The 13808-nt window shown below is 39.1% G+C and overlaps 1 protein-coding gene and 1 non-coding gene across 2 annotated transcripts in view; both read left to right on the forward strand.

Annotated features, from left to right (window-relative positions):
* The window catches only part of LOC123503778, a 12702-nt gene extending 5671 nt beyond the window's left edge, over positions 1–7031 (forward strand). Inside the window, exons 2-3 of the mRNA XM_045253778.1 lie at positions 2518–2636; positions 6917–7031. Of these exons, the coding sequence (XP_045109713.1) occupies positions 2518–2636; positions 6917–7031 (234 nt within the window). The remainder of the gene's footprint in view (positions 1–2517; positions 2637–6916) is intronic.
* Positions 7032–9490: 2459 nt separating this feature from the next.
* Positions 9491–9563, forward strand: Trnak-cuu. Its single transcript has one exon. It is a non-coding gene; the product is annotated as a tRNA-Lys (tRNA).
* Positions 9564–13808: the final 4245 nt, after the last annotated feature.

Raw genomic sequence — 13808 nt, forward strand, 5'->3', positions numbered from 1 at the left:
GGCAGAGCTATTTTTTATCAGATGTAGATAGAAATAGAAAAGAAAACTAATACTATTAAAAAAATAGATGAAAAAAAACTAGAATAATAATTTCAGTCAGAACAAAACACATAGAAACTTGCTAAAGAAATATATTACAAGTTTGAATAAATAGGAAATAACAAGAATTCCTCATATTTAAATGGCAAAAGAATGAGAAGCACACGAAATAAGAAATAAGACCAAGTTAAGAACGAAAAGATAAGATAAAGTAAAGGGTTAGTATAGGAGAATGAAAGGGAAGGATAGATGGATTAGTATGAAGGAAGGGAAGGATGGAAGAATGAATGGTATTAGAATGAAGAAGAGGAAAGAATGAAGAGTATTAGTGTGAAGGAAGGAAGGATGGAAGAATGAATGGTGTCAATATAAGGGAAGGATGGATAAAATAGATTGTATTAGCACGAAGAGAAGGAAGGATGGAATAATGGATAATATTAGTAGAAAGAAGAAGAAGGATGGATGGAGTATGAAGGAAGGGATGGAAGAATGAATGGTGTCAGTGTAAGGGAAGGATGGATAAAATAGATGGTATTAGCACGAAGAAAAGAAAGGTGGATGGATTAGTATGAAAGAAGAGAAGGATGGAGAGAATGGATGGTATTAGTATGAAGGATGAACAATAGTGTATGATAGTGTGATTTCAACGCATTCAGTACCATGACGCGTTTCCATATTCATTGTGCTCAGTATTTGGTGATTTTATACAGCTTCGTAAACTTATGTGGGGGATTGAAATAGTGAAGACTGTGGCCATTAATCTTGTGACCTCCATAGACCCTTCCTAATGTCAATGAAATGGTCTAATCGTACACAAATCCCAAGGTGAAAATGTGTCCCAGTATTGAAGGAGTTAAGGGAAGGATAGAAGACTGGATAGTGTTAGTATGAAGAAAGGATGGACTTCATTTTTTTTCCCCCGTAATCTTACTTTATTCTTTCTTATTTCTTCTCTTCGTGTTCCTCTAGTTTCATTGACTTTAATATTTAGTTTTATCTATTCATCAATTCCTCAATATATGTCAGTCTTTCCTGTGTTGGAAGTTAAAAATATCAAGGATCTTATAATGTAAACCCGTTTTCTTTGATAAATAGAAAAAATATTGAGGGTTGGTTTTATATATATATATATATATATATATATATATATATATATATATATATATATATATATATATATATATATATATATATATATATATATATATATATATATATATATATATATATATATATATATATATATATATATATATATATATATATATATATATATATATATATATATATATAGAGAGAGAGAGAGAGAGAGAGAGAGAGAGAGAGAGAGAGAGAGAGAGAGAGAGAGAGAGATCAGAGCCCATAGACCGATCTTCGGGTAGGACTGAGACCACAACACACTCCACACACCGGGAAAACGAGGCCACAACCCCCTCCAGTTACATCCCGTACCTATTTACTGCTAGGTGAACAGGGGCCACACATTAAGAGGCTTGCCCATTTGATACGCCGCGCCGGGAATCGAACCCGGCCCTCTCGATTGTGAATCGAGCGTGCTAACCACTACACTATACGCGATGTGTGTGTGTATGTGTTTGTGTGTTTGAGTGTGGATGTGTGTGTGTGTGTGTGTGTGTGTGTGTGTGTGTGTGTGTGTGTGTGTGTGTGTGTGTGTGTGTATTTACCTAGTTGTAGTTTTACAGGGCCTGGCCTTTATGCTCGTGTGGCCCCGTCTCCATATCTACACTTATCGAATCTTACTTTAAAAGTATGCACACTCGTTGGACACACAACTTCTTCTTTCAAACTGTTCCACGTGTGTCTGTGTGTCTGATCAGCAGAATTAACCCTTATACTGGCAGGGCCGCCGGGGTGGCTTGTCTAGTAAGCTGCCATGCAGAGCCGCCGGGGCAGCTCTGGCGTAACTTTTCGTCTTCGTACGCAGTCAGTCATTAAATGGTATTAACAGTTAGAGTAATAGTAGTAATAGCAATAGTAGCAGTAGTAATAATAGTAATAGTAGTAGTAGTAGTAGTAGTAGTAGTAGTAGTAGTAGTAGTAGTAGTAGTTGTGGTGATGGTGGTGGTAGTAGTAGTAATTGTAGTAGTAGTAGTAGTAGTGGTAATAGTAGTAGTAGTCGTAGTACTGGTAATAGTAGTAGTTGTATTAGTGGTAATATTATTATTATTATTATTATTATTATTAGTAGTAGTAGTAGTAGTAGTAGTAATTGTTATTGTTGTTGTTGTTTTTGTAAACGTAGTTGTAGTAGTAGTAGTAGCAGCAGCATAAAAGCAAAACATTTTATCGCATCCCCCTCATGCCTTCCTTTTTTCCTCCTATTTACAGAATGCTGTCATTAAAAAGATGAAAAAAAAAAAAATTCAAGGACATAAGAAAATCAGAAGCTTAAGTAGATCAAGCTGTGGCAGTTCTTGTATACATGTTTACTTACGTCCATTCATCCTCCCTGTCCAGAAATGTACTTCATCATCTGAAGTCCGCCATGAAGTAGGCAGCTGCCAGTGCATTACTGGCTCTATCCAGGCATCTAGGAACATGTGCATCATGATATTCACGGGCAACAGACGTGCAAGGTACACACTCCTTATGTTATACGAAGTGATGCAAAGCTGCCTTGTGTTGTTTCACTGATCACCTTAATTTTCCACAATTTTCAAACACCCTCGTTTTTCACTTGCAATCGATGATTTTCTATTCGGATCAAAATCTAAATGAAGTTTGAAAACAGTTTCGGCCAAAATTTGTTGAGGGCCGTGACGTCCTTGGGCGTCGCACTGAGGGAGAAGGTGGCTGTCGGGTCCGGCCTGGGGCCCAAGGCAGGGAACTGGCTGCAGGTCTTTCTATTCCTTTGCGGCCTCAAGCTTCAGTGATAATCATCCACTTGCAGTGCCTCATACTAGGCAAGGAGTTACCATAAGCAAGGGATCAATGTCTACTATTCACCAGATGTTGACCAGAGGGGAAATAAGAGCTCCTTCCATAGAGTCTGGTAGGTGTCCCTTGAAGCCATGAACGAGGGCAGCACCATGCACTAGACACTGGCAGTACGACGAGTCCTTTAGAGGTGAGAGCTCACTTCATGCCAGTGACTGGGGCGTAGTGTGTGGCACACTGTGCATCATGCACCAGACACTGGCAGGACGAGGGGGTCCTTCAGGGGTGAGAGGACTCACTTCATGCCAGTGGCTGGGGTGTGGTGTGTGGCACGCTGTGCGCCATACACCAGACACTGGCAGAACGAGGGGGGTCCTTCAGGGGTGAAAGGGCTCCCTTCATGTCAGTGGCTGGGGTGTGGTGTGTGGCACGCTGGGCGCCATACACCAGACACTGGCAGTACGAGGGGGTCCTTCAGGGATGAGAGGACTCCCTTCATGTCAGTGGATGGGGTGTGGTGTGTGGCACGCTGGGCGCCATACACCAGACACTGGCAGTACGAGGGGGTTCCTTCAGGGGTGAGAGGGCTCCCTTCATGTCAGTGGCTGGGGGTGTGGTGTGAGGCACGCTGTACGTTATGCACCAGACATTGGCAGGACGAGGAGGGACCTTTACTGGTGAGAGGACTCACTTCATGACAGTGGCTGGGGCGTGGTGTGTGGTGGGTCATTGCTCATGGCGATCCGTGTGAGGCGCGGCAAGGTTGCCTCGTCACTGCTCTCACATCCTCGGGACTGGGAAAATATTATCTTGGAACATCGAAGCGTGAAAAATATTATCCTGGAAAATATTATCGTGAAAAATCGAAGCGTTGAAAATATTATCGTGGAAAATCGAAGCGTGGAAAATGTTTTCGTGGAAATTCGAAGCGTAGAAAATATTATCGTGGAAAATATTATCGTGGAAAATCGAAGCGTGGAAAATATTATCGTGGAAAATCGAAGCGTGGAAAATATTATCGTGGTAAATCGAAGCGTGGAAAATATTATCGTGGAAAATCGAAGCGTGGAATATGTTATCGTGAAAAATTGAAGCGTGGAAAATATTACCGTGGAAAATCGAAGCGTGGAAAATATTATTTATTTATTTATTTATCTATTTATCATATACTTTATGATATATATTGGATGTACCATGGTGTTATTTGTAATTCTCAATATCATTTTTTCATATTTTCATACATAATTCAGGACAGATTTCCAATCTGGGGTGCTAGCACTCTCTGGGGGTGCTGAAATCAATCATTGTAGGTGCTAGGAAGTGAAGCACACACTTCACTTTCCTTTATCCTTCTAATAACAAGATTTTAGTGGTGGGTGCTGGACTCCTTAGACATGACAACAGGGGGTGCTATGGTCGGAAAAGGTTAGGAAACACTGTTCTAGGTGGTTACACCAAAGATGCACCTTGGTGATGATATGAACCCTAATTTGGGTACCACTATAAATAAATTCCTGCGCCACTAATGCTTGGAAGCTGAACAGCGCTTCCAGTACTATTCAAGTTACCTTCAGGAGCTATAGGCCAGGACATTAAAAAAAAAATGTAGTAGTAGTAGTAGTAGTACTACTACTACTACTACTAGTAGTAGTAGTAGTAGTAATAGTAGAAGTAGCAGTAGTAGTAGCTGTAGTAGTAGTAGCAAGAGAAGCAGCAAATAATGTCCATGCACTCTCCACAAACTGTAGGGTGAGACACAGTCACGTTTCACTTACTCTGAGTACAAACTCGCCACATTTCCCTCTCTCCCTCCTTTCCCACTTTCTCTCTCTGTCCCTCTCACTCACTCACACACCCACTCACATACCCTCCTACTCTCTTCCTCCTCTCCCACGCTCTCTCTGTCCCTCTCACTCACTCACACAGCCACTCACACACCCTCCTACTCTCTCCTCCTCTCCCACACTCTCTCTGTCCCTCTCACTCACTCACCCACACACTCACACAGTGCCCCACTCTCTTTCTCTTCTGCCACGGTCTCTCTGTTCCTCTCACTCACTCACTCACTCACACTCTGCCTCACTCTCTCCCACACCCACACTCCCTCTCTGCCCCTGTCACTAACTCACACACTCACCCACACACCCACCTCCTCTCTCCTTCCTTTCCCACGCTCTCTCTGTCTCTCTCACTCACTCTCTTGTTAGCTATTCCAGTGTAAGCATTCATGAGTTCTTACCTATAAATCTTCGCGGGGTATATCTCGGCTCTTCACAAGTTTTGCACAAGTTGCTCCCCACCAACCGCCAGTGTGGTTCCTCTGTCTGGGTGTTGAAGATTATTCTGTCTTTCGTCTCGCTTTGAGTTTCACTTGAATCTTGTAACACGACAGTGATTGATATGTTCCTTGTCTGTACTTAACTTACCCTCGTAAGGAGACACTCTTCCACTTCTTTTCCCTTCCCTCAGGTAATGATCTTTCCTCCTCCTCCTCCTCCTCCTCCTCCTCCTCCTCCTCCTCCTCCTCCTCCTCCTTTTCTTTACTGATACTATTTTCAATTTCTTGTACGTCAGATTTCCTTCTTGAAATATTACATGTGTTGTTGCTGCTGTTGCTGTGTTATACTACAATACTGTGACGACCACTGCTACTACTACTACTACTACTACTACTACTACTACTACTACTACTACTAATAATAATAATAATAATAATAATAATAATGATAAAGATAATGATAATAATAATAATAATAATAATAATAATAACAACAACAACAACAACAACAACAACAACAACAACAACAACAATAATAATAATAATAATAATAATAATATTGCTGCTGCTACTACTGTTATCACCACGACTACTACTACTACTATTACTACAGCTACTACTACACTACTACTACTACTACTTACTACTATTACTACTACTACTACTACTACTACTACTACTACTACTACTACTACTACTACTACTACTACTACTACTACTACTGGTATTACTAGACTACCACTACTACTACTATAATTAGAACTACTACTACTACTACAAAATACTGCTACTACTACTACTACTACTACTACTACTACTACTACTACCAACTCTTCTACTACTACCACTACTACTAACTCATCTTACCAACTACTACTACTACTACTACTGATCAAGCATAAACCTTAAAGATACCACCACCACTACCACTACTATTACCACCACCACCACCACCACCTCCACTACAATAGGTCACCTTATTAATTCCGGAAGAGCAGCCTGGATACAACATACCGTCAATTGATTATGAAGGGCCGCGCCGTGTTCACCTTAATGGATTCTCGAACACTCGCTAAATGAAATCACTTTTATCTCCTCCATTCTTCTCTCTCTCTCTCTCTCTCTCTCTCTCTCTCTCTCTCTCTCTCTCTCTCTCTCTCTCTCTCTCTCTCTCTCCGTCTGTCGGTTCGCTAACTTATTTCAGAGTCTATTATCAGTCTGTGTGTGTGTGTGTGTGTGTGTGTGTGTGTGTGTGTGTGTGTGTGTGTGTGTGTGTGTGTGTGTGTGTGTGTGTGTGTTACTTTAATTACAAATGTTTTCATCAATTATCATGTTATCATTCATTATTATGTTTGAACTTGCCACACGTCTGTCAAATCAACTCTAATATTACATTAACGCCACTTCTCTGGTCAGTGTCTCAAAGGAAATTTAATCCCTTCAGTAGTGGGAAGCACTTTTATCATTGAGCGTTGGTTATTAATGTCTCACGCGAAGGGGAGAAAGTGCTTCACATACTGGAGATTTTATCGTTTATTGCAGATGTAGAAAGTTAAAAAAGTTTAATGACACTTACATTTTTCAAGGTGTGAATGTTTGTAGTCGCCTGACAACATGGCAACACTGAGGCACCATGACTGGTCCTAGCTGTGTTCTCTTTGTGTTCTGAACAATGCTTTATTTCTTAGAGTGTCTTTGTAGTTCTTGTGTGGAGTATATGTGTTGTGACAAGCTGCAACTGGTGTTTTGCGTTGGTGACACACGAAGAAAGGGAGGCAAGGTAAGAATGGAGAGGCTCAGGTTCAGGTTCAAGTGATGGTGCGGAGGGAGACTCGCCTTTGTAACAAAACTCCCTCTTGTATTTGTCTCATGCACGTACAGGGCTGTCTTATGATTTGTTATTGTCACATTTTCTATTTTGTTTTATTTTGCCAAACGTACAAGTAACTTTGAGCGGTGTTTCATACCGGGACGGCCAAGTGTAGTACGTGTGATGGCTTCTTTCAGCCTCCTTTCTTTTCTCATGTTCTTAAGCTCTGATGTTTGTTTCCTCACCTCCTCTCAAGTAACGAGGTCGACAAAGTTGGAAATGAGCACAACAAAGAACACTTTTCTACAGTCAGTTTTACTCCCACGTTCACAAACGCCTTCACCTCTCACTACGACAACTCTCACTACAATTGTCCAAAGCAACATATACTACTAGCTGGGTTTTCAAAATATATTTTTCCCTTTAATAAACAAGAAATCTTGCCAATCTGTCACCAGAACCATAAAAGTACTCTTAAGAACACGAGTGTCTTCAACTGGAGCCTTTGGAAAGCAGTGAGTGAGAGGAGAGATGAGTGTTTGGGCAGGAGGATGCTGGATCTGCCAGACAGAGAGAGAGAGAGAGAGAGAGAGAGAGAGAGAGAGAGAGAGAGAGAGAGAGAGAGAGAGAGAGAGAGAGAGAGAGAGAGAGAGAGAGAGAGACTCTGCATGCAGTGAATGATGACTCGCGGGTGATGGGCGTGACAAGACAAAGGAAAAGAAAGTGATCCGCTGCACCAACTCGACGGACACTAAGCCAGGGAAGGAATATTAATTCTGCAATACACCTAATGAAGCTCCGAAAGATCAATGTATTATTATCAGTGTATTGCTGAGTCGGTATACAAAATGTGTATAAAGTTGATATATTTGATTGTCAGGGTGATGTGTGTGTGTGTGTGTGTGTGTGTGTGTGTGTGTGTGTGTGTGTGTGTGTGTGTGTGTGTGTGTGTGTGTGTGTGTTTCACTGTTTGAACTGCTGCAGTCTCTGACGAGACAGCCAGACGTTACCCTACGGAACGAGCTCAGAGCTCATTATTTCCGATCTTCGGATAGGCCTGAGACCAGGTACACACCACACACCGGGACAACAAGGTCACAACTCCTCGATTTACATTCTGTACCTACTCACTGCTAGGTGAACATGGGCTACACGTGAAAGGAGACACCCAAATATCTCCACCCGGCCGGGGAATCGAACCCCGGTCCTCTGGCTTGTATATTATTTATTTTTAAGTCTTGTAAATATTGTAGAGAAATAGATTGTAGTACCCTTAGAATAGGTAGCACACGACAGTGCGCCTTTGGGTACATGTTCTTCTGTATAAATTATGTTTAAATAAAAAAAAGAGAGAGAGAGAGAGAGAGAGAGAGAGAGAGAGAGAGAGAGAGAGAGAGAGTTTGATAAGAAGTCCTGGGTTGGTGTGAAGTGGTGTTCTTGTGAAATTCTCTGTCTACATCCCCTACATAGTAGTACATCTTTGTGGTTTTGTTTTAAACCTGCTTATACAGGCTAGTATTTACCATGTGACTGGCTTTTCTTTGCATACTTTGACAGCCTTCTGTCTGTTGGCAGTTCATTTGTCACTTCCTATTCTCCATTAACCCATGCACATATTTGATCTTTAATAGGATTGGATGATGAGCTCACTAAAAAAAATATTTATTACCATGAAATAAACAGTGTAACTTTCCTGACAAACGAAAACAAGCTTCATAAAACAGCTAGGTGGCGAGCTTTCTGGATCCACTGCGTTCTTCCACCTCGTGATTTTAAGGCGATCCTTCACTATTATAAAAAGAATAGTAACTTACGTGGAAACATAACTATCGGTTTTCCGAGATTGAAAATATTACTTGATGTGGATTTTAGTTCATACTATTCGTTGGTCACTCCAGCTTACGAAAATTATAAAATATTTTTTCGAAGGTCATGTGGAAGACAGGGGGGCACCCATGCCTTCCCTTCGACCTTCCCTCTGCTCTTCGTTCCAATAATGACAGCGACTCTTGGTACCACATTACCTTCCCTTCTACCCTCGACCTTAAACCTTCGTGACTCTTGGTACGGGCCTAAAAGTTCTGTGCTCTACCGAGCTAGCTGGGCTTGTGTAACAGAGAGAGAGAGAGAGAGAGAGAGAGAGAGAGAGAGAGAGAGAGTACTGGAACGCATTTTTACCTTCAATTTTGCGTATGAGTAGACGATTTTATTTACAATAGGAAGGGTCTATGAAAGTTTAAAGTTTAATGTTCACTGTCTTCACTATTTTAATCCCCACATAAGTATGTGAAGCTTTATAAAATCAGCGAATACTGAGCAGAGTAGATATAGAAACGCGTTATGACACTAAAGAGGTTAATAGTTACGGTCCTTAGCGTTTTATTTCTTTATGAGAATGAGTGATGCGGTAGAAAAAGGCCTATCCCTCCTCTCTCTTTCTCTGTCTCTTTTCCTGTGTTACATAAGCCCGGCTAGCTCAGTCGGTAGAGCACGAGACTCTTAATCTCGGGGTCGTGGGTTCGAGCCCCACGTTGGGCGATCAAGTACATTTTGTTGCGTTCATTCGTGTCACAGTACTATTCAGCAAGTGACCAGCTTACCGTGAAATACCCGGTGAATATATGATTCCTGGTCTCCTCTGCGCCATAAACCTCAATGGACACAGACACGCAAAGAGTGACACTATACCTTGTTCACTTAACGGTCTTAACCTATATTCCTGGCGCCGAGGCGGGTTTAAAAGCTGGGCGCTGAGTGTCTGCACCCCTCTCTCGCTATAGTCTGACCAGCCTTAATTTACGCCCATGGGGGGGCGAGCGTCTCTGTACAGTGTTGCCACGTTTTCACTACTGTTCTGTTAATTCTCTCTCTCTCTCTCTCTCTCTCTCTCTCTCTCTCTCTCTCTCTCTCTCTCTCTCTCTTACTAAAGAATCAAAGGTAAGCAGAGAGTCATTTATTATATATATATATATATATATATATATATATATATATATATATATATATATATATATATATATATATATATATATATATATATATATATATATATATATATATATATATATATATATATATATATATAAGTCAGTGGCACGACGTCAGTCACGTCGCCACCACAATGTGTCAAGGCCACCAGCTGGGTGTGGAAGAGTTGCCGCTCACAAGTGAAAAATGCTTCTTATTTTTTTTTACTTAGGTATTGGCATATACCTACTATTTTATAAAAATATAAACTTCACATTAGCTTAGCTTACGAATTATGAATGCGATTATGCCTCACCCTTGAAATTACTGTAAAAACCAGTAAATGTAAGCATTTTATCTTATAATTATAGCAACATCTGGTACTACAAGGTGAGGCTATTCGGCCTGGCCAGGCTGGGTTCATCAGTATTGCCGCCACTCACAAGACTTCTATTTTTTTTTTTTTTACTTTGGATAATAGATTATTTATTTTTTCCATGCTCATTATCTTATATCTGTAACGCTGATATTATTACACACCCTAAACATACGCTAAGTACCATTATAAGTTACTACAGTTGAATAATTATGTTGAATATGTTGAATATGTATGCCATGTTTGTATGGTACTATATAGTTTTTTTATGCATATGATGGTTACTGTTGATTCAGCCATCTATATACACAAGTCGAAATTTTACACATCTGAATCGATGGTATTTGCGATGCCTTGTACACCAATAACTTCCATTTCACATCGCATTTTTTGGAAACGTGGCAGAACTGTAGAGTTCCCCTCGCCTCCCCCATAGCCGTAAATTAAGCTCGGTCAGACTATAGCACCCACGGAGAGGCTGTCTCGTATGTCCAGTGATAAATGTTTTTATTTTACATGCTATAACTCACTTCATATAAGGGATAGCCAAGATGTATTGTACAAAATTTACAAAAGAAAAAAGATAATGGTATTATGACGAGTTGAACTGCGACGATTTCATAAAAATGTTAATATCCAGTTTTGTTTTGCTCGTTATTTTCGAAGGATGTTCATTGAATGCTGAAATATATTATTGCATCATATAGGAAAAATCCTCATGAACACGATATTGATATCAGAATGCAGATAAACCTCCACTTAATGAAAACACAGAGTCATTTGTAGCAACATGTTACTCGCCGCGGCTTACGGCGAGCCGCTCCGTGATAGTGATATATAAATAAATAAATAAATAAATAAATATATATATATATATATATATATATATATATATATATATATATATATATATATATATATATATATATAATTATTTATTTATTTATTAATTCTTATTTTTATTTTTTATTTATTGATTTGTTTTACTTATGAGCAATGTAGATAAAATTGTCTCTGTCTGTCTGTCTGTCTTGGGTGTGTCATCTTTACAAAATACTTTATTTATTCATTTCATTTCATTATTATATTTATTCATTTATGTTATTTATTTAATTTATACTTATTTATATTTTTATCTCTATTAAAATTTTTTATTTATTTTACTTTATTTCATATACTTATGGGCAATGTAGATAAAATTATGTCTGTCTGTCTGTCTGTCTTGTGTGTGTCACCTTTACAAATTCATTTGTTTATGTTATTTATGTACAGTAATACTTAGAGATACGAACGCTCTAACCTAATAATAATAATAATAATAATAATAATAATAATAATAATAATAATAATAATAATAATAATATTATTATCATTATTATTATTATTATTATTATTATTATTATTATTATTATTATTATTATTATTATTATTATTATTATTTGTTATTGTAATTGAAACACACAGACAGATGGACTCTCACTTGACTATTAATTTATCAATTCCCTGACTATCTGGCTATTTTGATTATCCTACTATTTTTTTTTTATTACTCTAACTATTTTGGACTATTGTGACGGTTTTGGAACTGTTTCTGGATGTCACCTTTACAAATTTATTTATTTATTTATCTATTTATTTATTTATCTGTTATTTATTGTAGTATATATATATATATATATATATATATATATATATATATATATATATATATATATATATATATATATATATATACCCCGTGGGTGGGTCAGTAGATGGCGTGCTGCAACCTGATTGGTTGATTCAGTGCGTGGCCTGGCGGCGTGTGTCGGCCGTGGTATCAAGCCGTGTAGGTCTTCTTTTTTGTGTGGGTAATATCTGTAGGTCTTGTGTTTGTAGATTCATGGCTGGTCTATCTTGTGCTATGTATAGTGATTCCAAGAAGAGTAGGCGGCGTGGGTCCCTTTCGCGGTCGATGATAGTGGTGTTATTTTCCAGATGTTTCCTTGTAGCGGTAGTTTTATGTGATGTGTTGTAGTGGTTCTTGATTGTTCCGTTCTGTAGGTGGCAGGTGAGTCTCCTTGACAATGTTGTCCTTGTCATCCCAATATATGTTTGAATGAGTAGAATATGGTAGATGGTTGAGAGGTGAAGAAAATTAAGGAATATTTGCTACGTACACATAATTCGAAACTCAGCCAGTCGTCGCAAGGAGTCCAAAGTCGAGGAGATTGTTTGCCAGCTCGTGGTTTGCTCTCTAATGAACCCACTCCCTGCAAGCCTCAGTTCACGCACGTTTTCAGTGGAAGACGTCGGTACTCCCTTCTCCAAATCGAACCTTTTTTTTTTTTTTTATATTTCTCTCTTCATTACCTCTTTCTCTTATTCGTCTTTACTGTTTTTTTTTTTTTCCTGTCTCTAAGTTCGATTTTTTTTATCTTTGTATTGTAGATGTTTCATTGATTTAATTTTGAATCTGAAGAGCAAAACTGTATCATTATTCGTTTCCCTTTTTTTAACGATCATTTCCCATTCTCTTTTGTTCCGGTACACTTCGCGTAATTTTAGAGAGAGAGAGAGAGAGAGAGAGAGAGAGAGAGAGAGTTTGATAAGAAGTCCTGGGTTGGTGTGAAGTGGTGTTCTTGTGAAATTCTCTGTCTACATCCCTACATAGTAGTACATCTTTGTGGTTTTGTTTTAAACCTGCTTATACAGGCTAGTATTTACCTTGTGACTGGCTTTTCTTTGCATACTTTGACAGCCTTCTGTCTGTTGGCAGTTCACCTGTCACTTCCTATTCTCCATTAACCCATGCACATATTTGGTCTTTAATAGGCTTGGATGATGAGCTCACTAAAGAAAATATTTATTACCATGAAATAAACAGTGTAACTTTCCTGACAAACGAAAACAAGCTTCATAAAACAGCTAGGTGGCGAGCTTTCTGGATCCACTGCGTCCTTCCACCTCGCGATTTTAAGGCGATCCTTCACTATTATAAAAGAATAGTAACTTACGTGGAAACATAACTATCGGTTTTCCGAGATTGACAATATTACTTGATGTTGATTTTAGTTCATACTATTCGTTGGTCACTCCAGCTTACGAAAATTATAAAATATTTCTTCGAAGGTCATGTGGAAGACACGGGGCACCCATGCCTTCCCTTCGACCTTCCCTCTGCTCTTCGTTCCAATAATGACAGCGACTCTTGGTACCACATTACCTTCCCTTCTACCCTCGACCTTAAACCTTCGTGACTCTTGGTACGGGCCTAAAAGTTCTGTGCTCTACCGAGCTAGCTGGGCTTGTGTAACAGAGAGAGAGAGAGAGAGAGAGAGTACTGGAACGCATTTTTACCTTCAATTTTGCGTATGAGTAGACGATTTTATTTACAATAGGAAGGGTCTATGAAAGTTTAAAGTTTAATGTTCACTGTCTTCACTATTTTAATCCCCACA

Source organism: Portunus trituberculatus, chromosome 14 (genome assembly GCF_017591435.1).
Source record: "Portunus trituberculatus isolate SZX2019 chromosome 14, ASM1759143v1, whole genome shotgun sequence".
NCBI classification, from domain to species: Eukaryota; Metazoa; Arthropoda; class Malacostraca; order Decapoda; family Portunidae; genus Portunus; species Portunus trituberculatus.